The sequence below is a fragment of the Onychomys torridus genome, chromosome 14 (genome assembly GCF_903995425.1).
Source record: "Onychomys torridus chromosome 14, mOncTor1.1, whole genome shotgun sequence".
NCBI classification, from domain to species: domain Eukaryota; kingdom Metazoa; phylum Chordata; class Mammalia; order Rodentia; family Cricetidae; genus Onychomys; species Onychomys torridus.
The window spans coordinates 51005045-51032101 of NC_050456.1; the positions used below are offsets into that span (position 1 = coordinate 51005045).

Below are 27057 nucleotides of genomic sequence, written 5' to 3' on the forward strand. Positions count from 1 at the left end.
AGGTCCTATAGTTCAGGAGCTAGAGTATTTGGATGTGTTAGAACAGAAAGATGGGCCCCAAATGCCCTTAGCAGTGCAGACAGCCTGGCGGAATAGCGCCATGCCGGCTGCTTCCAGTGTGACCCTCCATTGTATTAGCTAGACTCTCCCTCAGCATCTGTCAGAACTGAGTGTTTCTAGAAACCTAGATTTTGGTTTCATTGATTTTTTTTTTTTTTTTTTTTTTTTTTTTTTTTAGTTGCTCATTTTAGAAGGGGACCTTTTTCTAATGACAAGAATCCACCTGAAGAGAGATCCTTGGTCTACCCTGAGGCAGCAGAAAGTGAGCTAGGGAGGGATGGTCTAGAATGGTGTGACCACAGAGCAAGGTTGAGAAGAGCTAGACCCAGGTACCAAACCACAAAATACTGAGGCTGTGCTGTGACAAGCCCAGGGATCTGCATGTTCTCTCTCTCTCTCTCTCTCTCTCTCTCTCTCTCTCTCTCTCTCTCCCCCCCCCCCCCCCCCAGGAAGTAGGCACCTGAGTTTTCATTGTGCTGACCAGAACTGCCAAAGCCTCAGGCAGGATTATCTAGACTTTGTGCTTCGGATGAGCCATGTGGAATCACTGAAGTCATGGCTTAGAAGTAGCTGTGCTATTGGAATCCAAGCGTACTAGAGAAGAATGTGGTCTTTGAGGAGGGAGGGAGGCTTGAGTCACACTGGTCTCTAGACTCCGGTAAACAGACATACTTTTTCGGGTCTGTTGGTCTTGACAGAGTGAGCTGGCTAATGAGAGCTGAAGCAGCCTCCCCTTTCTAGAGGAAGAGAGGACTAAGCCACAAATGTGCATTGCCAGGGAGCTGAAATCACAGCAAATTAGAGTGTTTGTGTCCTCTGAAGACAGGAGCGGCAATTAATGTGGAGATCTCTTGACAGTGCCTAAAAGAGCTTGTACCTGGGACTTGGTGACAAAATTTAAATTACAGTGATTAAGTTCCCCTGTGTATTTCTGGCTAGGCTGGTCTCCCCTCTGTCCTCCAGTCTCCCTGTTGATGACTGCGCAAGTTTTTTGTGGCACCCTTGAGAACTGCATTAATGCAGGTTGGTAATTACATGGGGATGTTATATTTGAAAGTCATTAAGAGAAGCCATCCCTACAGATAACATGCTATGGGGGTTGAGAATATGCAACCTAGGTTTTAATTTTTTTTTTTTTATAATTGCTCTTTCCCTTTTAGATCTTAAAATGTATCACTCAAAAAAAAATAGATTTATGATGAACATAGGAGAGATGAAGGTAACACTAACTTTAATATATTCATTCACAATTTTTAATACATTCGTAATAGCTGGAATTGTTGAGTTTTCCTTAAGAGTTCTGACTAAGACAGTGGCAAGGTCAGCATATGGGGTATTGCCTCAGTTAATGGAAAGCGGCTATAAAGCTCCAAAGTGCTCTGGATCTGCTGCCCTTGAGCCCACACCCTACAGAAAGCTTCAAGAGCCACCTCATACTTTACCTGGTACCCTTGTTAGCAGGCTCTGTCATTGACAAATGCCTGGCGCAAACAGCCCCCTGGAGGGAAGATGTACTTTGGTTCATGGTTTCAAGGGTTTCAGTCTAACATGTGCTGGGTCCATTGCTGGGGTCCAGGCTAAGGCAGGACACAACATGGTGGTGGTAGCGGGATGGGCGGAGCCTGCCCCACCTTGTGGTAGCCTAGAAACACAGAGAGAGACAGGCACACAAGGCAGCAAGAGCATGCCCTCAGAAAACTACTTGTCCAACTAGATTCCTAGCTCCAGTTTCCACCACCCCCACAAACGCCACTGTGCTGTCAGTCTTCCAGTGGGTCACTCCTTTATTAGCTCCAGGCCCTTATGAGCTAGTCATTTCTTGTTCAACTGGGGACCAAGCCTTTAGCCAGCAGTTCTTAACCAGTGGTTCGTGACCCTTTTGGCAAAGCTCTAGCTCCAAAATTCATAGCAGTAGCAAAATTATGAAGTAGCAGCGAAAATAGTTTTATGGTTGGGGTCACCACACACTCAGGGAACTGTGTGAAAGGGTCACAGCATTAGGGAGGTTGAGAACACTGCCTTTAGCCTTGGGGAGGATATGTCACACTAAACTGTCTCTTCTTCCTATAACTTGCCAAGTTAGTGTGTTATAGAACCCAGGCCTCTTCGGTCTCTCTTGTAAGTCAGCCATTCTGCTTGCCTCAGAACTCCTCTTTGCTTCTGAGAGCCTCTAGACAGTTGGGACCCGTTATCTTCAGTGTTACCTCAGAGGAGGGCTCCCACCGAGCAAGCAGACCCTAAGCTCCTGTGCGCTCAAGTACCACCTGAGCATCTCAGCAGGTGGGTCCTGATGGACAAGCAGGAAATGCTCTGTCCTGATGCTCCTGCTTCCTGCTGGATGACAAAAGGTCTCTACTAAGAGAATTCAAACATCACATAAGTTCCCAACTCAGGACTTCAGAGACGTACACTCTGTTTCAGAGCTTCCTGCAGACACATCTGCTTTCATGGATAGTTTGGTACTTAAGTGTGTTAGTACTTAAGGCCTTGTCTATCTAGCAGGAGCTGTTGAAAAGTTATTTCTAGGTAAAAGGTTTTTGTTTGTTTGTTTTTGTTTTTAACTTTAAAACGAAACAAGGAAGAAGTTGGTCATTCTGATAGTCACCAGAGGGGCCTGTTCAAGACCAAGAAAACTGCCTGCCTGTAAAACAGCTCAGTTTTGTAAATGGGCCTTTTCTAGTTGACCTCATAAGTTAATGAATTGTTCATGCCAGAAAAGCTCTTTCCTGGGAGTAATGAGGGGGCTTCATGGGTGGAGCTCACACGGCCTGCTGGGCTGTCTATGTGTCTGTCCTATGGCTGCTGTGTTTAAATCCTGTCCTCTAGATCTGTGCCTCTTTCAGATGTAAGAGAGAATATTCCTGCTTTGTTTAGAGATTGTCTCGTTGTTTTTATATGCAGTGTTTTTTGCTCTAAATATTTTCTGGATGGAATTTTGTCAATTGTTAACAGTTAATTGCCTGTTTCTTCGCCCCATCCCTACCCTCTATTCCCAAGTACTGAGAATTGAGCCCACGGCCTTGCATTTGGTAGCCAGATGCTGTACCACTGAGCCACATCTCTAACTTTACTTTTTGATTCTGAGCAGGGTTTTACTAGGTTTTCCAGGCTGGCCTTGAACTTCTGATTCTCCTGCCACAGCCAAGATCACAGGCCTGTGCAACAGGCCTGATAGTCTTCATTTTTCTCCTTGGTTGAGAATACTGTTTTTCTAAGTATTATAGACTGATTCTGAATTTGAAACTGCAGCGTCTGGAATTCAAAACACAGACCTTTGGTTGGAAGCTGTGGGCATCTCTGTTTCAGCCCCATCAGTGAGTTTCATTGTGTGCAGAGCTCTGCATACAGCGAGCATTAGGATTGCTTTTGTCGAGCAGGCTTCAGCCAGTTTGGGTGAAGCATCTTGCTGGATCTCCTCCAGCCTGTAGGAGTGACTGCTATTTGATGTGGACTTCAGTGACCAGCAGGAATAGGACAGAGAGCCACTGGGGCTGAAATTTAAAGTGCATGTTCAGCAACGAGCCCTCTGTCAAGGCTTGAGGGTCTGATGCAGAGCTGCCCCACAGCCCTCAGAACAACCTTCACTCAGCTGACGTGGCAAGCCCAGGCCCTCCGAATGCATGAAGTAGAGGCCCAAAGCGATGCAGCAAGTGCAGAGGCCATTACTTGCCACTCTGAGCATGCTCTCAGGGTAAGAATTTACGTCTGCTTCATTAAGGAGAAAAGGACTCCATAGAAGAGGTTCCGGGGCCTCTCTGCCGGAGTTCAGTCTGGAACAGTCTCCTTCCTGTCAACATTTTGCTGCATTCCTCCAGCTAGCCAAACCCTCTTAAGAGAGAAGCAGTTTTGTTCAGCCAACTCCTTTCTAAGTGTGAAGGGGAATGTTTGGTTTTTGTTTTTACTTCTAAGGTTAAGAGAAGATCCGATGGATTCGATCTGCCTTAGCCTCGATAAGTCAATGACTGTATGAAAGGAAAGAATGCATTACACCCATTACCGAAGGCAAGGCAAGGGAGAGACTCAACAACATGGATTTGAGCCTGAAATCAATGCCATGTCTTTTCTGCCACTGTCCAGCTCTGTGGCCTGTGACCAGTCACTCTGGGCCATCTCTTACCTGTCGCTCATAATTCTGGCTCTGCTGAGAATGGAAAGTTACCAAGAGCATAGCCCTGGAAATGCACCCAAGGCTCAAGGGAGCACCTGTTTATTTTCTTAAGCCTCACCCCTACTGTGAGCCGGTGTTTACTTTCTGTTCACAGGCATGTGTCTTACGCAGTTGGGTGTTGCCTCTTCTGCACCCACCTCATTCCTCAGGCTGAATGTGCATGCTTTCTGCTCAGCAGACACTTGCTTCTTGCAAAGGAGCAGCTTTCTTTCCTGAGCCCACTCTGTCCCCTGCCAGATTAACCACCAGACTTCTCTTGCCCATCTCCCCTAGTGCTTTGATACTGTGTCTCCTGAAGCCCTCCAGAGTTATGGAGCTGGTAGTAGAGAGTTAGCCAGTGTTGAACACAGTGGGAGGAGTCCTGCTTCATCATTATCCCCCATTATCTGTCACCCAAAGACCTGTTATTTGCACAAGCTGTCCCAGGAAACCGTATCAGCTACCCTGTCTTTGGTCATAGGCCAGCACCCAGCCTTTGCCCAGACTTTGTCACAGCCATTTGACAGGTGACTAATTGCTGCTTTTCCTCTCAGAAAATACCATCCTTCACAGGCCAGCTCGGAAACTCAAGGCCTCGTGCCATGCGCCACTATCAGATGACTCCAAGCATCGCTCTGGCAACTCCCCTTAGCAGACAGTGGGCAGCAGCTGCTGCTGCACAGGAAAGAATCGTCTCCATGGTGATGCAGACATTCAGAAGGGCATCCCCAGCCCAAGTACACAGGATTGGTACCTGGAAATTTGACTGACATCTGTGTTCCCCATCCTGCTGGTTCCGTCTTTGTAGGGTCAGTAGGCAGATACAGGCAGCACCCACCTTACTAGTGTGCTTCTGCAGGTGGCCAGCCCCTCCTGTTAAGGCACACAGGAAGTCACCAGGCTCCTGCACCTTATTCATGGCTTCCTTCAAGCCATAAGTTGAGATGAGAAGTCTGGACAGGTCAGACTAGCCCAGGCTCCTGGCCACCCTGTTGCCCTTTCTTTTACTTTTGTGTAGTAATACATGTGTGTCCTCTCTTCTTCCTTAAAATAGCCAAAGAACCCAAAGCTGTTGGTTTCTTAGGAAAGGGAATGCGTCCTAGAGTGTAGATGAAAATTGAAGACGCAGAGTCCAGGGACGTCCTGCCTGGATGCTCAGTGATCTGCTCTGGCATTCTGTGCTCACAGTTAAACTGGCTTTTCATACAACAGAAAAGGATCGATACGACATTGTCACCCCACTGTTACCTGCTTCTTTCCTTCGTGGTCCACATTGTTGCCTTACTCCCTTACATGGTTCTTAGGAAGGGACTCTAGGCTCTTTGGGTGAGACAGAGTCACAGCCTACTGAATTAGCAAGAGTTCCCCAAGGTATTGAAACAGCCCAGCTGTCTGGGTCCCCTTTAACTCAGAGCTGTCAATTTGGCGTTGACTATGGTATAATTAAACTCCTTCCAGAGTCTCTTGGAGAAGTATATGGCTGTACTACCTGGAGGTGGTCATAGGCCTGCAGAGGGTCAGCTTCAGGAAGCTCTACCCAGAGCCTGGGCTGGAACTATGTAGGAAAGGAGGAGACAGACCTGTTTTGGAAGGTGAAAAGTTTATAGTCTCAGATAGCAGTTCTTAGTTCTAGGAAATAAAATATCCAATATGTTCAATATATGGGTTTCTTTGACTCAAGAAAATGTAATACGAGCTCTCAACTCTTCATCAATATCAATATCCATGAAGTGGGGATTTGACCAAATTAGAGCAATATGAACAATTCAACTGGACTCAGGTGGTGCTTCTCATACTGGGTACACACTCGGAGAGGTTTTGGCCACGTGCAGGCACTGATCCTCCTCTGTCTCAGTGGATCTCTGGGATTAGAATTCCAAGGCACCTGTATTAAAGGTATCCCAGGTGACAGCCTGGCTTCTGCTGCTGGAGGTGTGTGCACTAAGGAAGGAAGACGGGCCAGGGAATTTTCATTCCTTTCTTTTTGTGCCTTTGTTCCCAGATGTAATCAGTTCTTAAACAGGGCTGTCTGGTTAGAACCAAATAAATAGACGTATGCTGGCATCTCACACCTGGGACCGCATATTAGCCATCATAGTCATAGATGAAATGGTCTTAGTTAAGTGGCTCTCCTAGTGAGGATCCGCTTGTAAGCAGAAGCATCATTTGTAGGCTTAATTATCACAGTAAAAATAAAGTCACATCGAGTTTTAAGTACAGTTGAGTAAAGCACTGTACGCATCCATAATCTCACATTTGAGGTAGACTTACAGCTTAGGTTTAGCCTTGCCTTTCATCATATGTTGAGTGGTTACAGTTGCCAGGGATTATTCTAGGCATGAGACATGCAGTAGCAAGCAAGGAAAAACAAAAGCAAAAAAGCCATCTCAGCCCTCCTGGGTTTGCACCCACCCAGGCAGACAGAAGACAGACAACAGAATCGAGTATGCAGCACTCTGCATAGGGCAGATGCTGAGGAGAAACCACACAGCAAGTATTTTGGAAAGAGCCTGCTAGGTTCCTGGGAGTAGTGGCCACGGAGAGGTAAAGTCCGCTTCAGAGTCTGTGTTCTAGTACAGACACTCCCCGAACGCCAGTTAGAAAATAACAGTTAAATTCACATGCACACTGCCATCTCCTCTGAACATTTCCCAGCCTCCTCTTTAACTTCCTCCTGGCATAGATCTGTGCAGCATAGCAGAGTGGTTTGTAAATTAATTAGCTGTATAATTTATTTTCTAGTCTCCTGGCAAACTATTCCTGTTTTGACTCAACTTTAGCCTTTTAAAGTTTTTGAAGGAATATCAAAGTATTTGATAGTAAAATTTGGCAATTCAAGTGTACCTCAGGGACCACAGCAGCCTTTGGGAACACATTAGAAGTGTGAGTTCTCAGCAGAGCACTGGTGGATCTCTGTGAATTCAAAGCCAGCCTGGTCTACAGAGTGAGATCCAAGATGGGCTCCAAAGCTACACAGAGAAAGAAACAAACAAAAGTGTGAGTTCTCATGTCACTAGCCATGTCCCACCTCCTACATCAGCATCTCTGGAGAGGGGACATGGTCAGCATTTTTAACATACTGCTATTTGAGAGCTGGCTCATATACTATCCAAGGTCACTTACACATCCAAGACCCTACCTCCATGCTGTTTAAAGCGTGTCTGAGGCTGCCCTCCTGCACTGTAAAAGCACCCTGGCTGGCTGGCACTGCCTCCCCTGGTGTATGCTGTGCCTCTGGTGCCTCTGTGTGTGCTCGCTCTTCAGCTTTTTGAAGTCTTTCCTTTTTCCCCTCAGTTCATTTTCACACTTTGCATCTTCTTTCTGGAGCACAGATCTGCTGTTACGTTATTCTTACTGATTTAATACTCAACCATTAAGAAATAGTTTTACATCCTCCCTTTTAAGATGTAATATTTTCTTTTTTAACTATATTTGTATGTCAGCAAGGGAATGTCCTGTTGTCCTCAGAGGCAGGAAGAGGACTTTGGCTCTCCTGGAGTTACAGGTTGTGGTAAGCCATTGGGAACCAAACTCTGGTCCTCCACAAGAGCAGTCCATACTCTTAACCACTGAGCCATCTCTCTGGCCCCTGCTCTTAATTTTAAAAGCAGCCAGGTGGAATGTGTATCGGGGTAACGTGTCATTGCTTTTAAATTTGTTTCCTTGGAGATGTTGAAGGGGTTCCGCCTGTCATCTCTAGCTGGGAAAATACTTGGGGGAAGAAAATGTTTGAACATTAAAGTAAGACTAGTCATTTTTTATTCTGTTTTTCCAAGTTTGGGCCTAGTTCTTCCCTATCTTTATAAAAATGGAGCATTTGGCTTGTTGTGTTCTGAAGTAATGAGACCACATTCATATTGAAAACTCTCCAGATGGATTCTTCCCCAATATCTGTCCGGCTCTGGTTGCTGATCCTCGAATGCTGAGGGGCCCCTCCCTGCCCCATATTACTGACTTTTGCTTTTCTGTGGACTTTTTCGCAGAAGGCTAACATTCGTAGGGCAAAAAGCAGCAACAGTACATGTACTTCACATGTGAACACTGTATAGATAAAGCAAACTAGACCACTGACATCCCAACATCACGCTCTTACCCCATTCCTTCCCCAGGCAGACTCATTTTCCATGATTCTAGACTTACAAGGGTAGGATCACACCCTCTGTGTCATTCTGTGTGGTGTCTTTTCCATCAACACGACAGTACAGAGGTCTGTCCTTGTGTTCCAGGCCACCTCAGTTTGTTTCCTTTGCTGGTTCCTGTTTGGGTTGTCTCTGGTCTGAGGGTATTACATATTCTTTTACATGCCTTTTTTTTTTTAAAGATTTATTTATTTATTTATTTATTTATTTATTTATTTATTTATTTATTGTGCAGTGTGTATGACTGCAGGCCAGAAGAGGGCATCAGATCTCATTACAGATGCTGTGAGCCACCATGTGGTTGCTGGGAATTGAACTCAGGACCTCTGGAAGAGCAGATAGTGCTCTTAACCTCTGAGCCATCTCTCCAGCCCCTTTTACATGCCTTTTTACATATAGGTGTGCTTTCTCTCAACATGGTAGGTAGAAGAGTGATGTGTGAAGGACGTATGTTCAGCCTCAGTAGAGGCTGTGGTCTGGTTGGCCACAAAGGTTGTAGCAGAAACACGTTAGCAACAGTCTGTAAGAGCTGTAGTTACATCATGTCCTCTCTGGCATGTGGTATTTTAGTTTAGCTGTTCTGGTGGATGTGTGATTTAAAGTCTTGTGGTTTAATTTCTATTTTTGTGGGGCTTAGCGATGGTGAGTGCTGATGTTTCCAGGTCTTACATTTAATTCTTTTGAAATTACTATTCAAGTCATTGCCCTTTTTATTTAAAATACCCAGTTGCCTTGTTTATTTTTGGAGTTTGGTTTATGTATTGAATAGGGACATAATGTTGGGTGTTTTTTCTACCCCTTTTGGATGCATATTTTGTTTTGTTTTGTTTTGATTTTCAAGAAAAGGTTTCCCTGTGTAGCCCTGGATATCCTGGGACTCACTGTGTAGACCAGGCTGGCTCCAATTCAGAGATCCACCTGCCTCTGCCCTCCAAGTGCTGGGGTTAAAGGTGTGTGCCAACACCACCTGGCCAACATGGATACTTCTTAACTGTAATGGGCTTTCATTTAAAAACATGAAAATGTTCTTCCATGTTATAGTTCAGAGTCTGTGGTCTGTTTTAATTTACAATCCAGGTATGACTGATTTATGTAAGATTTGAGGCCAGAGTGTCAAGATTTGTTTTCACCAACACATATTGTCTAAGGCAGTGGGGTCTGGGTTCTGTTCTTACCATGACTCCTTACAATATTCTCATAGTTTCAAAGTCGCATTAAAGTTGCCAAGACAGAGTTTCTGTACACCCTATTATTATTTATTAAGCGGCATTGTTTACTGTGCGAGAGAAGCCATGAGGCACAACAGAACCCACTATAAGGTTTATTAAGGGGAGAGAATAGAAAGGGTGTGCATAGGCCCATGACCGTGCAGGAAGAGAGAGAAGAAATGAGTGGAACCCGCTTTTATAGGCCTCTCTGTATCTCTGTCTCTCTGTCTCTCTCTCTCTCTCTCTCTCTCTCTCTCTCTCTCTCTCTCTCACATACACACACACACACACACACACACACACACACACGCATAGATTACATGATCACGCAGCACCAGATTACGTAGGGCGCAAGGCCCTGGGATAACTAAGCATCTTGCCTGGCTGCTGAACAGCACATGCTCAGTCATATAGCTGGGGGAGTGGCCAGACATTCCAGCACCTATACTCAGTTTTACCTCTGTCACCACCTTCCATTGCTGAGTGGTGCCTTTGTCACAGCGGCACATCACTACTGATACCTTAATATTTGTTCACTTAGGACAGTTAATTTTTGACAGATAGTGCCACCACGGAATGTAACTGTACCTCTGTTGTAGGAGTCACCTGATACTAGCAGAACTCAGTGCTCATAGTATGGATGTGGGCCCTGAGGGACCTCAGAAGGGAAGTACGGGGATCCTGCATGTGTGTGGTTGAGATAAGCTCTCATCCCCAGCCTTGGGAAGTCTGCCTTGTTCGATCTTAAAACTTGTCTGGTGATGAGCAGCCATTTTTAAATTGCTATGCTAGATCTCAAGGGACATAGACCTCACTCAGTGTGCCCTTGGCCTTGGGTGTCAAGGAGAGCCCTGTCCCTGATTTGGTCTCCCTCTGGTCCTTAGCCTGGTCTTAGCATCACTGTGACCCCCAGATCTGAGAAAGTCAAGACAGACAGACAGACAGACAGACACTGAGACTTCTGCTTCTTGTCTGTTCTTTGCTCCTTCTGGACTTCAGAGGGGCCAGTGTGTTTGAGAGGGCCCCTCAGTTTTAACTGCTTTACTTTTAACTACGTGCAGACCAGGCCCCACTGTCCATTTATCACTGTGAGAGCAGACATCTGAATTTCAGGGAGAGAACAGGAAGGCCAGGTAGCCATTCCTTTTAATCATTTATTTCTATTCAGATTTCATTTTTCTTTAACCCTGCCTTCACCCCGACCTTGGACACCATTTCCGCAGCTGGCATGGTGACCCTGAGTTACACTGGAGTCATGTCTCTGTCCTGTCTCTCCACAGTACCATGAGCTCCCGACACTCTGCCAGCCCAGTGGTGTTCTCCAGTGCCAGAAGTTCGCCCAAAGAGGAGCTTCATCCCACCACGTCCTCCCAGCTCGCACCATCCTTCTCCTCCTCTTCCTCATCCTCCTCTGGGCCTAGAACTTTCTACCCCCGCCAGGGTGCCACTAGCAAGTACCTGATTGGATGGAAAAAGCCAGAAGGAACCATTAACTCCGTGGGATTTATGGATACAAGGAAGTAAGAGTTCTTCTCCTTCTACATAGTGGTTGATTTTCTCCATGTACAGAAAGAGCTGGGGCAGCCTCTTGGCCCATGATGCTGGGCTGGGGGCTTGGGGTTGGAGGGATTGGCTTAGTGGAGGGGTTTTCTTTCTTTTTTTAAATGGAAAAATTATTTTTTATGTAATATATTCTGATAACACTTCTCTCCTGTCCCCAAGAGATTTTATTTGCTAGGGAATTTTTTTTCTCTAAATTACTCCTCTGCCTCATTGCTTGAGTATGATGTACTATGAAACATTATGATCTGAGTTCTTTAGCTGTCCTCAGAAAGAACTGCATGAAAGACACATTCTGGGTGATGGGGCCTCCAGCGTTCTGTCAATCACAGCCTTTCTGTGGACTGCTTGTTAGCTGGGCCATTGGGGCCAGCAGGATTTTAGAAAATGAGTGACTGCTCTTAGGATAAAGGACCTTCCCATGTACTGGTCCATCTCTGGTCTCCTGTCAAGTCAGCTGCTGGTGCTGGCTGAATGGGCAAGTGGGTTCCTGTGGAGGAGGGATTTACTCCATGGGTTTTGTGTTTCACATTGACCTGAGTAGATCCTAAGTAAATAGAAGCCACGCCCTTTGTCTCCCTTCACAGCGCCATGCCCTTGAGCCAACTCTATGGACTTCATTTTCACCATCTCTTTCCCCAGGCGTCATCAGAGTGATGGTAATGAGGTGTCCCACACTAGGCTCCGAGCCTCAACCAGGGACCTGCGGGCATCCCCCAAGCCCACCTCCAAGTCCACCATTGAGGAGGATCTAAAGAAACTCATCGACCTTGAGAGCCCAACTCCCGAATCACAGAAGAATTTCAAGGTAGAAGGCTGGTTGGGATAATGGCGCCGGAAAGCCAGGTGTCATGGGACCTTGGCCTGAGCATGTTGGGACTCCTCTTCCTCAGTGCTGAGCACTCTGTCCCCACAGCCACATCTCTAGAGTGTGGATTCCTGTTGAGCTGCCCTTCCCCAGCCCTGTCTTGTAGTGTGTCTGCACCTAAGTGTCGTCACTTCCAGGACTCTGTAAAGACATGTGGCTCCCTGTCGGCTAGAATGTTTTCTATGTGGCCTCCAATCTGCCTTCTGTGCATAAGATCCCCTTCTCACATGTGTCTCCGGCTTGCCTGCTCATCTCCATGCCCCCGTGCTGATGACCACTACTAATACACTCTCTACATATCAATCAAAGGAACTGCCTCATGGCCAGACTCACAATTCTCTATACTCAAAGCCTCATTTCTCCCTCAGAATTCTAGACTGTGCAGGCCTTCAAGTCTTCCCCTTCACCCATCTCAAATGCTCAAATACAGCATTTGTGTGCGTTCATCAGTGGCCAGCCTTCTGCTGGACATCTTGGCAGGTTTTTCTGCCTACCTTGTTGCAGGGCCTGGGATGATTCCAAAGGTTCTCTGCATCTGTATTCTGAAAGTGAGGGCCTGAGGAGTTCCTGCTCTCCCAGGAGTGAGGTATTTCTGCTGAGGTGTTCTGGGCAGCCCCAGGAGAAAGGAAGCCACTCCAGGAAGATCATGGCAGTGAACTCTTGTGGGTTTCTCTCCTTGAATTTCTTCTGAACCTTGAACTTCACCAAGTTCAGGCTGACTAGAAAGCTCAGTTTCAAAATACTGAGAAATGTTAGAACTGAAAGCTAGAAAATGTTGTTAGACCTTCTTTTACTCCAGCCCCACACTGGAACACCAGAGTGGTGGTGTTTGTTTTCCTACTCTTACTCCTCTGGACTCTTTGCTCTTTTACTCCAGCCCCACACTGGGCTTTTGCTTTTTCTTTCATCTGCAATACTCCACGGCTGGCTGTGTGGCTGGCCCCAGCATCCTCCTCTCCTTGTTCTCGTCCTCCTTTCTTCTTCTCCTCCCAGATTTCTCCTTCTGTGTAGTCTCCCTGCCTGTCCTTCTCCTGCCTTGCTATTGGCTGTTCAGCTCTTTATTAGACCATCAGGTGTTTTAGACAGGCAAAGTAACACAGCTTCACAGAGTTCAACAAATGCAACATAAAGGAATGCAGCATGCCTTTGCATCATTAAAGCAAATGTTCCACAGCATAAACCAATGTAACACATCTTAAAATAATATTCTACAAGAACATCCTTCCCACATACCAGCCTCCACTACAGTCAGAGTGAGTGGTGCACCAGGCGAAGTGGTCTTGTGCTCCAGTCTCCTCCAGGCTTTTCTGTGCATGTGTGTATACATGCACCACCTACATAGATCAGATATATATCCTAAACTGAAAAGTCAGCATTTACAGGAATTAATGTATCCCGAGGGCCACTCTGGAGTTTTGCTGAGAAAGAAATGGTTTATTAACATGATTTATGTGACTAAATGATTTATGGATACAGCCATGCCTGACTTCTGTCCTTTCTGTTTCAGAAGCCAGCACTTAGCAGTTCTGACTCATCATCCAGGGAACAAATGGTTCCCTTAGCAACCTTGAGAAAGATGGCACTTGTAACTTAGCCTTCAAAACCCAAGATGACATATTAAAACTCTGTAGTCCTAGTTTCAATATAAAAATTATTTCAAATGTACTTTTTGAGGTTGGAAGATAGTAAAACTTACCCTGGAAGGAATCTTTCCTCTAAATCTTACCTGAACGTTTTTTTGGGGGGCCTGGGGGTGACCTCAGAGTTTCCATTCCTTAGATTTACTCATGAAGGCAAATGTCTGTCTGCCCTTATTCCAGGTCTTGACTTTAGTTTCCGAAATGAAATACTTCAGCATTGCTATTTGAATCAGGGTGCGTTTTCTGTGCGTTGTAACTCTACCAGTATGAGACGCTCTGCAAAGACAGTGCTCCTGCTGGCCCTGACCACTGCAGCAGACTGGAGCAGCAGTGGCCATGTGCTGGTTTTCCTCTCCAGTTTATCCCGCTTGAGCTGGTTTGGTTTCAGATGAGTTGAGCTAAGTGGTGAGGTGTATCTTCTGGTAGACTTCTGAATGACCATGGCTCTGTGGTGTCAAGGGAGACTGGCATCACCTTGAGAAGCCTCCCAGGCCGTCCTGACTAAAGGCCTTCAGGCCAGCAGCAAGTTTCAGGAAGGGGCCTAGGAAAGCCATTTCTGGGCTTAAGATTTGGAGCCTACTCGTATGCCATGATGGGCTCTCTATCCTGTGAGCTCAGATTTGGAGCCTACTCATATGCCACAATGGGCTCTCTATCCTGTGAGCTGTCGTGGTCCTCACTTTTCTACCAGTGGACCGGAATTAGTCTGTGCTCTGCCCCAGCCTTGAGAATGCTGACCATGTAGCACTCACCTCACTGACAGATGGGATTGCCTTGTTTGCTATAGGCAATACACTGTCCTGCGTCCCAGCCAGTAATCTTAGGTGGACCAGAGAGGGACTCCACATAGCGCTAGCATGTAGGAAAAGCTTCCTGGGTGTGCTGATGAATCCGTGTCGCTGACAGTCAGGACAATTGGGAATGATCAGAGCAGGGACAGTGTTGGGGGAAGGAGGTCTGAGTCACTGCAGGCAGGAGGGCCGATGGAATCTGCTGGGCTGTGATCAAATTGGGAGAACCACTAGTCTCCAAATGGCTCAGTAGTTTTAAATTGTTTTTAAAGTAAAATCATGTACAAAAGCTCAATTTGTAGAACCAAATTTGTGATAGGCTGACATCCCACCTAACCATCTCCCTAGCAGTGAGTGCTGTAAGAAACTCTTTGGGCTCCTTGGAGCCTAATTTGAGACCCTGTTGCCCCTGTCTGTGTGCCCTCTGAAATCTGGGTTTGACACCCAGCTTCTTTTCCCCAGGGCTGGTGGCACTGGTCCATAGGCCCTGGGGAACCCCAGGCCCAACCCCATACCAGGCACTAGGTGGGTTTGTAGACCTTTAAGCCTGGATGCGGTGAAGAAGGATGCGGTGAGGTGTGCTGACAGCTTTAACAAGACCAGGTGCTGCTGAACCTCAGGCGGTGTTCTCCCACGCCTGCTCTGCTTTCCTGTGGTTCAGGATTCCATGGCAGCTGATAAAGCGTGCTGTCCAGGGGACTGCTGATAGTTCCCAAAGCAGTGAAACAAGAGTTGGTGTAGAGTTTCTCTCCTGTAAAACCCTTAGGCTAGAGATGCTCATAGGAAATGAAAATCTCTGCTAAAGCCTGAAGTGCTAAAAAGATCCAGTGGGACATGTTGAATCCTGGGATCGGGGAGCTGCATGGGGCAGGCAGGAGCCTTGTATGATATTCTAGAACCTAGTTAGAAATCTACTTAATGTCCACTACTCTCCATAAGATAGTGAAAGGGCCGTCACTTCTCTCACAGACTGATCACAGTGGCTTACTCATAGGCCAGCTCCTACATAGTTTGGATTTAACTCATCATGATTTTAAAGAACATTTACTGATTTATTTTTGTGTGTATGTGTTTTGTGGGTATTTGTATACAGTTTGTATGTGTGTGCTGCCTTTGTATATATGTGTTTATATGAGAGGGTGAGTCTGCCCTGGTGCACGTATCCACCTTGTTTGAGGCAGACTCTCTCTTGTTTATTGCTGAGTGGCATGCTCCAGCTAGCTGGCCCACAAGCTTCTAGAGGATTCTTCTGCCTCTGCCTCCCTTCTCACCATAGAAGTGTGTCTTAGTCAGCATTCTGTCACTGTGAAGAGACACCCATGACCATGGCAACTCTTATAAAAGAAAGCATTTAATTGGGGCTAAGAGCTACATCCTGATCCACTGGGCTTGGAATGGGCTTCTGAAACTTCAAAGCCCACCCCAGTGACACACTTTCTCCAACAAGGCCACACCTCGTGACCTTTTCAGATAGTGCCACTCCTTGGTGACCAAGCATTCAAATCTATGGACCGATGCCTCCATTCTTGTTTAAACCACTACAGAGTGCTTGGATTGCAGACGCAGATCACTCTGTCCCGCTTGTACATGGATGCCAGAGATCCACACTTGGGTTGTCAGGCTCTCGTGAGGAGTGCTGTTACGGCTGAGCCACCTCCTGGCCCCTCATCCTGGACTTTTTTTTTCTTTTTTTTGTCGGAGCTGAGGACCGAACCCAGGGCCTTGCGCTTGCTAGGCAAGCGCTCTACCACTGAGCTAAATCCCCAGCCCCTCATCCTGGATTTTTTAAGTGAGCAAGATTGTTACCATGTTGGTCACAGTTTATTCTTATTTACAGTGTGTCTAATTAATGGTTTATGTGGCCCTGGAGGGATGGGGTGTTTGGTTGATTATTTGATTGAATGATCTTGGGTTGGCAAGATGGCCCAGCAGATGAAAACATTTGCAAGCCTGAGGACCTGAGTTCAGTCTCCATGAAAAGGTGGAAGAAGAGGGCCAATGCCACAGAGTTGCCCTTTGACCTCCACACATTTGCCAGTGGCACATGTGTCCACGCACATGTATCACAAATCAATAAAAATCCTTCAATGATAATTCTCTCCAAAACTAATGAGACCTATCTACCTTGAGAGACCAAATTAGAGATGGTACTTTAGTTACCTGTGGCAGGAGCCATCCAGTACATGTTCATGTTGTTGTTGTTGTTGTTTGTGTATAGTAGAGTTTTGATTACATTTGTCTGTGCACCACATACACGCCTATGCCAGAGAGGGTGTTGGATTCCCTGGAACTGGAGTTACAGATGGTTATGAGCTGCCATGTGGGTGCTGGGAATTGAACCCTGATCCTCTGAAGAGCACCCAGTGCTTTTGACTGCTGAGCCATCTCTTAAGCCTTGAGTGCATGTGTCTTGATGATCATCTATCTCCTGGTTGCTCAGCGGTTCACCCTTTGTCATCTGGCCAGCTTCTAAATCTCCCTATCCCTGTCCCTTGGCTGTCCATCCCTGCTCTGTGGCTGTGTTCCCAGGAGCCGCACACTCATCTTCTAGCCTCCTGGCAGGTGCTGTTAGTGATCAGCCAGCATTTGACCAAGCAGTTGTGGCAATCCAGGCAGATGCTTGGCTCACATCAACCGCCGAGAAGTGTAAACCCCGGGAGATTACAGGCTCTCGTTAAAGACATGGGATTAAATAAGGTTTAGATTTAAGACTTGGGGTGCTAGTGCATACCTTTAGCAGGCAGGTGGATCTCTTGAGTTCCATGCCTGCCAGGGTTACATAGTAAGACCCTCCCTCTCATCTTCAAAACAAACAAACAAACAAAAACCTCTTGTTACTCAGTACCACTTAATATTGTTAAATCATGGGTCTGAGCTTCCTACTGAACATGGGTGGAATGTGTCTCTCCCTAGGATGTAGGATTGGGTGGAGCTCCGAGACTGGGTGGGGCTGGTCCAGAGGTAGCCAGCCCCTCACTGCTTCACCACCTTAGCCCTGACCCGTCTGTCTTCTGTTTTCCAGTTCCACGCGCTGTCCTCCCCGCAGTCTCCCTTCCCCCCCCCCCCCACTTCCCGACGGGCCTTGCACAGGACGCTGTCTGACGAGAGCATTTACAGCGGCCAGAGGGAGCACTTCTTCGCCTCCAGGGCTTCGCTCCTAGACCAAGCCCTGCCCAACGATGTCCTCTTCAGCAGCACCTACCCGTCTCTCCCCAAGTCGCTTCCGCTGAGGAGGCCGTCTTACACATTGGGCATGAAGTCGCTGCATGGTAAGTATGCTTGCAGCTGAAGCCGGTGGTCCTGCGGATGGCCCAAGGCCCAGTATGGCAGGCAGCCATTCGTTTTCTTGGGATAGGTGTAGAGGAGTTCCTACCTCTGCCCCAGCCTTCAGTTGTTCCCTCCCTCCTGTAATCACAGACCACAGGTCATCTCAGCATTGGTCACCACAGGTTGCTAGGCTGCACCCAGACCTGCTGAATGGACTTGACCGGAAGGAAGAGCTGGGAATCGGGGTTCTGGCAGATGTCCTAGCTGCTGAGATAGCACTGGATAAACAAGGCCAGCGTGAGATTAATGATTTCATAGAGACGTGTGCTGCCCTGCTTCCTCAGCTGCTGTCTCGTTTATTTACTGATCCAGCCTGTCTCCAGGGGATTATGCAGGAAAAGAACTGGGGGTCATGGCACCTCTGTATCCTAGCCCACAGTCATATATGCTGCGCTCACTTTGTGGCCTAGCTAGATCCCAGTTTTACTAATAGCCACTCCAGGGCTCACCTGATAGCCATGGCTAAGTCCAGCAGACACACAGCACTGACCTCATGGCCAACAGACCCTTTGCTGTGCACACGATTATAACCAGATCTCCCCCTGACTCTCCCTTCTCTGAACTCGGCCGCAGCAATCCTGTGTATCGGGCCTGTGTTTCTTCCTCTTCTCCTGTTTGCTCTGCACTTTCTTGAGCTTTCACTGACGCTCATGAACATTCTCCTACATCTCTATCCTGCATGGCGGGCACATCCCAGGCTCCCTCTCACTACTTAAGGGCCATGCCATCTTCCTCTGCTTCTCCCTCCACCCACCTTCAGCTCCAGTCTAGATTTTCTTTGCCCCAGAGAGTCACTCCCAGTGAACCAAAGCCAAAACTTGAAGTACTGCTTCCTGCCACAAGCTCTCCAGCACAGAGGTTCTCAACCTTCCTAATGCTGCACCCTTTAATATAGCTCCTCATGTTGTGCTGACCCCAACCATAAAAGTATTTCATTGCTACTTCCTAACTGTCATTTTGCTACTGCTGTGAATCGTAATGTAAGTATTTTGGGAGATTGAGGTTTGCCAAGGGGGTGGCAGCCCACAGGTTGAGAACTGTTGCTCTAGGGTAAGCCCCTCTGTAGAAGCCTCATATGCTCTCACCCATGCTCTTCCTTCCCATATGAGAGTCACTGTTCGTGAATCCCTTTTCTCCTAGATCCTGCCTACCTTGAAAACGTTTCTTCTCTCCCTGGACTTTTCTTCATCCTTCACAAGCAATGAAAAGTAGCGTGCCACCCCACCCATATGTGTGGGCATGCATGATCATAAGTCAGAATGGGTCTGACTCCTAGAGGCTTGTAGTCCAGAGAAACAGCTTCCACTTAGGCAGCTTGTGGATAAAGACCGAGTGGACCACAGAGAGCCAGGAGGAAGCCAGGTGCACCTGTGGTGACTCCGTGTTCTCGGCAGCCTCACTTGGTGTCTACCACTGGCATGTATTGGGGGGCGGAAGTGGTAGTTTTATTCCTGGAGCGTCAGCAACGGAAGGGCAGAAGGGTCATATGTAGCAAACAAAATTATCTGTGCCGCCTACATACCCTTGGTGGGATCAGGTTTAAACACAGCTGAGCATCGAATGTCTTCAGGGTTTGCTGACTTCCGTTTACTCATAATTTTGCTCCTTTGACGTACACTGACAGCCAACAGCTGCACTTCCGTACAGTTCTTACATAATTTGAAGGGGAAAGCATGCACTAAATGTACCTTGACTTACGAGGCTGCCGGCACAGACACCACTGTCATCCCTGTAAACAGGGTTTCCTGGAGCCATGTTGCTTTGCAGTGAGCTTTGCCTGGCTCTGTGTTTTGGGGCTTTGGTGCTACAGCACATTTGAGGGGTGCTGTCTGCTTTCCACTTGCCTGCCTTCCTGGCCCTGAGCAGCGGCAGCAGCATCATGCTCTCCTGTGGTCCAGGGTAGCCCCTGGTACTCCAGGCAATGGTTTTTATCATTATCCACTGTTCCAGGGGGTTAATGTTTGCAGTGAATAACCTTTCACCTGAGAAAAAGGTGCATGTTGGATTGCTGTAACATTGCTGATGAAGTGTTGTTCAGGTGATTCCCAGAGTCCCCACGGTGGAGAATAATGCCAGTGCCCACTGAAAGTCCCTTCCCATCATGGCTCTGATGAGAGATTACCACTCTCAGTGTGATCTGAGCTGCTTCTCATCCTACCTAACTACGTGACCATTCCTAGGATGCGGAGCATAAGGGGCCAGGGATGCACCTGTCCTTCACCGCTCCTGAGTGTAGGGCCCACACAAGCTGGGGTCAGATCTCAGCTTGTAGCCCAGATGAAAAGGGGCCTTGTTGCTCCTCTAGTCGGTATTAGCACCCCTGGGCTGTGTCCACAGTCCAGTTCTCCAGTAGAGTAGGCCTTTTCTCCTGAGATGAATCTTTCGACACTGTTACGGGAAGCTGAACACTAGAGTTAACCCCCTTGCCCCACTGAGGACAGGCAGTTTCTCCACAGCAGACCAATGTATGGCCTCAGTGCAAAACTAAGTTTCTCATGACTCACATGTTGGGAGAGAGATGGTGGGAGATACTTTAATATGGGAGGAAGCCAGGCCTGCTTCACTAATGGCCTTCTAGACTAGAAATTGATTCCATCAACAAATGGCTTACACATCTGCTGTGGAATAGGAACTGGGTAAGTTCTCGAGTGCTTCTGCTGTGGACACAGTGTTATCCTGTTGTGCCCTCTGTAGGAGAGTTCTCTGCCTCGGACAGCTCCCTCACTGACATCCAGGAGACCCAGAGGCAGCCTGTCCCTGACCCTGGCCTAATGCCCCTGCCTGACACTGCCGCGGACTTGGACTGGTCCAACCTAGTAGATGCCGCCAAAGCCTATGAGGGTGAGTGAGGTGCTAACAACACACACAGGGTGCCAGAATTGTGATCAGATCTGACCAGTGTGCCACCTGGGCACACTGACAGTAGTGCTTCTCTGCACAGCTGGAGCCCAGAGCCTAGTGTTGAGATCTAGTGGGCTGACGCTGGGCTGGGAGTGTCTTCTACTCAGGTGGAACCTGATATTCCCTCTATGCAGAAATTCATGTGACCTCTATAGCTCGTAAATGTAGTGGCCTCTAGGATGCTCTGGCCTGTAGAAACAAGAGACTAAACACAAGGCAATGTGTGTTGACATAGGCTGTCTTCTGTCCTTTTTTTCAGTAAAGACTGACTTTGCTCTAAGATCCTTCTAAACCTTTGTGATGCTAAAATGTTCTTTAGAAAGTTGTAGTAGCAGAGTAATTTTTGTTTATTGCTCTTAGTAGAGTTGAAAGTGACTGCTGTGACTGTGGGGTTATTAGGCCGCAGAATTCAGACATAGAGCCGTCATGCCCAGCAGACTCCCGTCACTGTGTCTGCTTCTTTCTCTCATGGAGCCTCCCCGATTCTAACCTGGCTTGTCAGTTTGCTGACTAACCTCCATAGAAATTTTAAATTGGGATTTGTCTAAACCATTGGTGTGGACACAATACTAAAACCCACCAGAGTGGCCAGGCATTGTGTGGAAAGCATCCTTCATGAAATATCAAGGAGCTTGAGTGTAGCCTTTGGGACATTTATGTCTTTTGAAAAGCCTTGGTCTAGAATTTGGCACAGGCCTCCTTCTGGAACAGAACACTGCTTTGGTAAGCAGGTAAGGGGCTAGAAATGGGTTTACAGCCATTGTCCTTCCAAGGGCCCTTAGTATCACTGTCCCTTCAATTGAAAACGCAGTCTTCCTGTGGGGGTTGGAGCCTCTTGAGTGGCCTGGGTGCTGGTTAAGCTTGACCACCCCACAGACTGCTGGCAGACTTTGCAGGTAGGCCCCGGATCAGCCCCATACTGGACGCTTTCTCTCCTCTCTTCCAGTCCAGAGAGCCTCGTTTTTTGCTGCTAGTGATGAAAACCATCGCCCCTTGAGTGCGGCCTCCAACAGTGACCAGCTGGAGGAGCATGCCCTGGTCCAGATGAAGTCCTACAGCAGGTTGGTCACCCAGTGCTGAGGGCTCCACTGGGCACCATGTGTCACCCCCAGTAGTGGCAGATGTGACGAAGAGGAGATGGAAGGCCCGTGGATGAGCTGAGTGAAGTTCAGCTGTGATGCCAGATACTTGGCTTTTAGTTAGAACTCTCTCCATAACTGACTGCTGTACATACAATTAAACTGGTTTCGATGCTTAAGGAGACAATTATGAATATTCTTCATTATTTAATGTCACAATTCCCCTGTGCCCCTCGAGCTGATAGGTAAAGTAAGAGACACCGTTGGTCACAAATGCCCCCGAGCTCTTGGCAGTTAGTCTCCGAGTCTGGCTTTTGAGTGTTTGGAGTTGCCACCTGTCCTCACGTCTGCCCAGCCCCCAGTATTCTGCCTCTGCTCTCCTGTGTTTAATGCAGGTCAGCAGGCTGCCTGAGAGCGTTTGTAAGCGGGGGCAGGTCAATAGCAATTCCTGAAATCCAGTCATGGACTTGGAGACTGGGGCTGTGTGGGAGCAGAGTTTTGTTTCCTCAGTTACTAGTGGTTGAGGTGTGGGCTGAGATGAAGTGTCTCTTAGTCAACATCCCAGCAGCCAGCTGTGGGACACACAGTGACACCTCCATGTAGAACAGTCTCGTCAACTGGAAATCCTGCCCTAAATCCTCCTGGGGATGATTGGGAACCAAGGTACCAAAGTCTCTAAGCCAGGTGTGTTGCATGTCTGTAATTCCACACTCGGGAGGCTGAGGCAGCAGGAGCAAGAGACCAGCCAGGCTACATTTGGAGACCCTGTCTCAATAAAACCAACGTATTTCACACCTACATATATATTCAGATATCTGTGAGATGTGATGAGCAGCAGATAATGACAGGAAAAGTGAGGCTGATGTGGCCACACTGCTCTAAGTGGGGCTCCTGCTTGAGAACTTCTGAACAAGTCTGCAGGGATGTCTGCTTAGTTCTTGTTAATTATGAGTATAACAGAGAGATGCCACAGTCCCTTTTATCATTGGGACAGTTAGGCTAAGCAGAGTGGTAGACTACTGAAAAGAAGACCCAGCTGAAGGTCTCTGCTGCATTGGGATGAGCTCTGCACAGAGAAGTGTGAGTCTGACTTTCTCTGGGAAGGGATCGTTATTCCGGATCGTAAGATGAGGGAAGATGGACAGCAGATGCAGATGGAGTACGTAGACCTTGGTATGCTGTCAGTACACTCAGAGTCATTCAGAAGAACCTGTGGAAAAGAGTTAGGCTCCAGAGGGCTCCTTGGGGACCAGCACCCCGCAGGGCTTTGTGAGAAGCAAGTGTTTCCCCATGCACAGCTTCCTTTCTGTTCTGCATTGTGCATTCTTCAGCCCAGCCCTGACCTGACCAGCCTGTGGTACCACACTGGGGATTACAGTTGACCTTTATGATCCATTCACTGTCAACTTCTGGTAGTTTTGTCTGAGGAGTTTGGAGATCGGTATCACTCATCGGTGGCCTTGTTGTGCTCAGTGAACTGTGGCCTTCGCTTTGAAGCCCATTGCAGACATAAAATTAAGAGAACAGTAACACAGATCATTATTGGTCAGCACTTCCAACTTGAACTTTGACTGTTGAACTATATTTGAAGAGTACTTTTTATTCCATGACTTAAACAGCCAAGAGTTACATCTCTGGCTCTATAAAGAGTCCTCTGCTTTTTCCCTACAGAGGCCCAGCTTTCTGTGTGTGAGTCTTAAGGTCATGTGACATGATTAGAACTCCCCCGGGAAACTGTTGGCAGCTCACATTCATATGGTAGAGGCTCGGAGAAGCTCTAACTGGTCCTTAGGCCTGGGTTTTGAGGGTGGCAGCACCTAGCTGTGTGGTCCTCAGGTGCACCCACACACACTTGCTCCGCCAGCAAGGTGTGATTAGCACTTTAACTTAACAAAGTTGCTTTACTGTCCCTAATGGCCTAGAATTTGAGATGGTAAGCATGGACTGAGATGGTAACAGGCTTTTGAAACATGCTGCCTCATGTTTTCAATATTTAAAGATATTTAGACTAGGTAAGATGTGAGCATTGTATATAGCTGCAGTGACGTGCATAGAGGCAGAGCCTTCTGGGAAATGTAGACATGCGCTGTGTTGGTGGCCCTGATACATATCCTATATTAGCTATATTTATATGTGAACCAACACACGCACGCACGCATGCACATGCACTTGCACACACACATGTGTGCACTGGTAGCTCTCCTTTGAAACCCCTAGAAGAGATCTTAAGAATAACTGCACCATGTGACTGTTGGATCTGTGTACCTCCTATGCCACCAAAGAGACCATTGTCACTCATTGTCACCAACTCTTGTCAGAAGATGTAATGTCTTTATCAAAGGAAGCTATTGACTGGCTGTCGTTCAAACCTGTATCATTGTTAAAATGACCATTTTCTCTTTTTAAAGTAAAAAATGCACATTGGGTAGCCATGCTGAATAATTTGACATTGAAAAACATTTTACAAAAAAAGGGGGGGAGACCCCAGCAGCCATGGAGGTGTCTGCCAGCGAGGCCTTTTGTCTCTCCTCCTAGCAGTAAGGAGTCCTCCCCCACTCTGGCTTCTAAAGTGGACCAGTTGGAAGGGATGCTGAAGATGCTTCGAGAAGATCTGAAGAAGGTAAATGTTCTCAGAACAGATTGCCCAGGCTGTGAGAACAAAATGCCCTTAATTAGGAGAGCTAGGGAGGCCAGGGGGACATGCGTGGGTGTTTCCCTGCACAGTTTCTCTGTGCATGTGTTTAGGGGCAGCTTAGACCTCGGTGCCATTGACACACATGGTGGGAGAGGTCTTCATTGTCCCATACAGAAAACCTGGTCCCTTTTAGGGAAAGCCTTAAACTTCAGCCAGGCCTCTCTGTGCCTTCACCTGGCCTCCAACCTTCATGTCAGATTTCGGTAGCTCGGGTTCTCACGTAGTCCTTGTTATCTGGGTTTTCAGACCAGGAGAGCTGAAGGTTGTGTTTCTTTGTCGTTGACTTTATCAAGGCAGCAGCCACCAACGCAATGGCCTCAAGCTCAATGCTGGCTGTACAATACACATTAATACAATTGCTCACCCGGCTAATCCTGTAGTGCTGAGCTTTCTGGGAGCTGAACCTGGGCTCGAACCAGATATATGCATGGACATTTAGTAGACTGGGGAATGGGAAGGGACCACCTAAAGAGAGTCGGAGCTGCTTCTCCTGAGAGCTGGGTGTGGTGGGTGGGCACCCTAGGTTACATCTCCTTGGCTTTTCCTTCAGGAAAAAGAAGACAAGGCTCACCTCCAGGCAGAGGTTCAGCACTTGCGCGAGGACAACCTTCGGCTACAGGAGGAATCCCAGAATGCCTCAGACAAGCTGAAGAAGTTCACGGAGTGGGTCTTCAATACCATAGACATGAGCTAGGGCAGCAGGGGGGAGGCTCCTCTCCTGGGTCCCCTAAAGCATCCATTCATGCCTTGGAAAGTGTTCTCAGCGTCTCTAGCTTCCCACTCTGTACCTACTGGACAGTGCACAACACAACAATTGCAGATCAACAATCATTATCTGCCTTTTATAGAAAAGAAAAACAAAAAAATAAAAATTTTAAAAAGTAAAATAAAAGTTTAACTGCTAAAATGTGAATGTCTTTATTTTTTGCACAATATCTTTATCTGTTACATATTTACAAAGAAACTGGCCCAGGCCCAGAGTGCCCCCTGGTCCCTCAGCCTCTGCTTCCATCAGCTTGCTGATCTATTTCAGGTAACCCAAGCTCTCCCTATTATCCTGACAAATGTTTTTGTTCCTAGGGAAAGAAAGATTTTTCTTTTTAACTGTTCGTTTGGGGGTGGGGTGGGGAGGGTGTTTCCTTGCCTCCTTTCCTAAAATGCCTGAAGAGGGGGACTTTAAGGAAAGGCCCAGCTCCCCTGTGTGGTCTGTGGGAGACTTCTGTCCTCTGCGCCTGTCTGCTAGAGACCTGCAGGACTGGCACCACTCACTCTTCTCCTGCATCTTGTCCCTTCTTTCCCCGGAGAAATGGTGCCCGGGACACTCCTCAGAGGTTGGGCTCTTTGTTTGGCTTAAGTGAACCCATTCAATTAGAATCAACCTGTTACACCTCCCTGGCCCCTAACATCAATTGGCTTCTGAATTTTCCCCAAAGAAAATCTTACCTGTATGCATTTTAAATACATTTTGGTCAAAAGTCTCTCTCTCTATATATATATATATGTATAGTTTCTGTTTGAGATTTTCGAAGATGTAGCAGAACTTTTTTTAAGCTTGTTCAAAATGACTACATTAATTGATAAATCCTTTTTTGTCAAAGCAAGACTTCACCATGTCTTTAATTAGGAAAGCTAACAGTGAATGTTAAACCCTGAGTCTAATCCTTGCTTGTTCGGGGCAATGCCTGTAACGAAATGGGCTCTTGGAACCTGCATGCCACATTGTGGAGTTTGCGCACAGCATTTCCTGCATCCTTCTGAAGCCATCCAAAGGACTCTGCTGGAGAAATTACTCCTGTGCTGTTCCTCCCGTCTAGTGACAGGCAGTCTGAGCTCCTCACCCTCACTGCTGCAGAGCTCAGAGACATGGGACTGGCCAGTGTCTACTGGCTGTGTGCTGAAAGCTCCTGCTGTTAAGTGGACCCAACTTGCCCTGGATTCCATCCCTGAGAAATGAAATGGACCCCTCCTGCCTTCCCTCCACACCAGACCTTAATGCCATAGAGTCACAAATGATTGTGATTTCTCTGTGGGTTTTTTTTTTTTCCTGTTAACATTTCTACTGTGGAAATAGGAGGATTTGGGAGTGCTTTGTAAAGATTACAGTCAACTCTTTCTTTAATGTGTGAAGGAGATTGTACATTGCCTAATGTCTCTCTGTAAATGAGAAATAACTGCTAACATCCGAGCATCCTGAAGTCTTGCTTATCTTTCCGAGTTTCCTTTTCATTTGGTTTTCCCTTTTCTTTGGGGACTTGGGGCAAGCTATTTATTAGAGTTTTGCAACAGAGTTCTTGTTTGAAGCCTCTAAAGACTACTTGTAAAATTCGAACAATAAAATTCATTTTAAATGCTCTTTTAAAATGGGTTGGTGTTATTGCTCGGGGTTTTCTTACTTGAGAGACCACCCAGGAATTTGCTGGCCCGCCCTTCCTGATTTTTCTCATCAAGCTCCATTAACTCTAAAGAGGACCCTGGGAAGTCTGTCCTTGTAGGAGTTTAACAGGCTGCTCGCTCCCCGTTCACAGGTCCATAGAGAATTCCCGCCCTCCCCTCTTTGAGCATGATTATTTCCAGAGCATTGTGTAACCGGTTGCCTCCTCATTAGCCACGTGTGCATTTCCCATCACAGCAGCATCATTCCC

The 27057-nt window shown here is 47.2% G+C and overlaps 1 protein-coding gene across 8 annotated transcripts in view; it reads left to right on the forward strand.

The window, feature by feature from the left end:
- Sipa1l1 (signal induced proliferation associated 1 like 1) overlaps nucleotides 1–26770 on the forward strand; it is a 293066-nt gene extending 266296 nt beyond the window's left edge. For 7 of the 8 annotated variants that reach the window (XM_036205565.1, XM_036205563.1, XM_036205568.1 and 4 more), the window contains 7 exons: nucleotides 10835–11074; nucleotides 11757–11922; nucleotides 17436–17682; nucleotides 20435–20581; nucleotides 21588–21702; nucleotides 24256–24340; nucleotides 24966–26770. In XM_036205565.1, coding sequence (XP_036061458.1) covers nucleotides 10835–11074; nucleotides 11757–11922; nucleotides 17436–17682; nucleotides 20435–20581; nucleotides 21588–21702; nucleotides 24256–24340; nucleotides 24966–25109 — 1144 coding nt within the window. In that variant the 3' untranslated portion in view covers nucleotides 25110–26770. The remainder of the gene's footprint in view (nucleotides 1–10834; nucleotides 11075–11756; nucleotides 11923–17435; nucleotides 17683–20434; nucleotides 20582–21587; nucleotides 21703–24255; nucleotides 24341–24965) is intronic. The other variant, XM_036205571.1, reaches the window with a different exon arrangement.
- The last annotated feature ends 287 nt before the right edge of the window (nucleotides 26771–27057 follow it).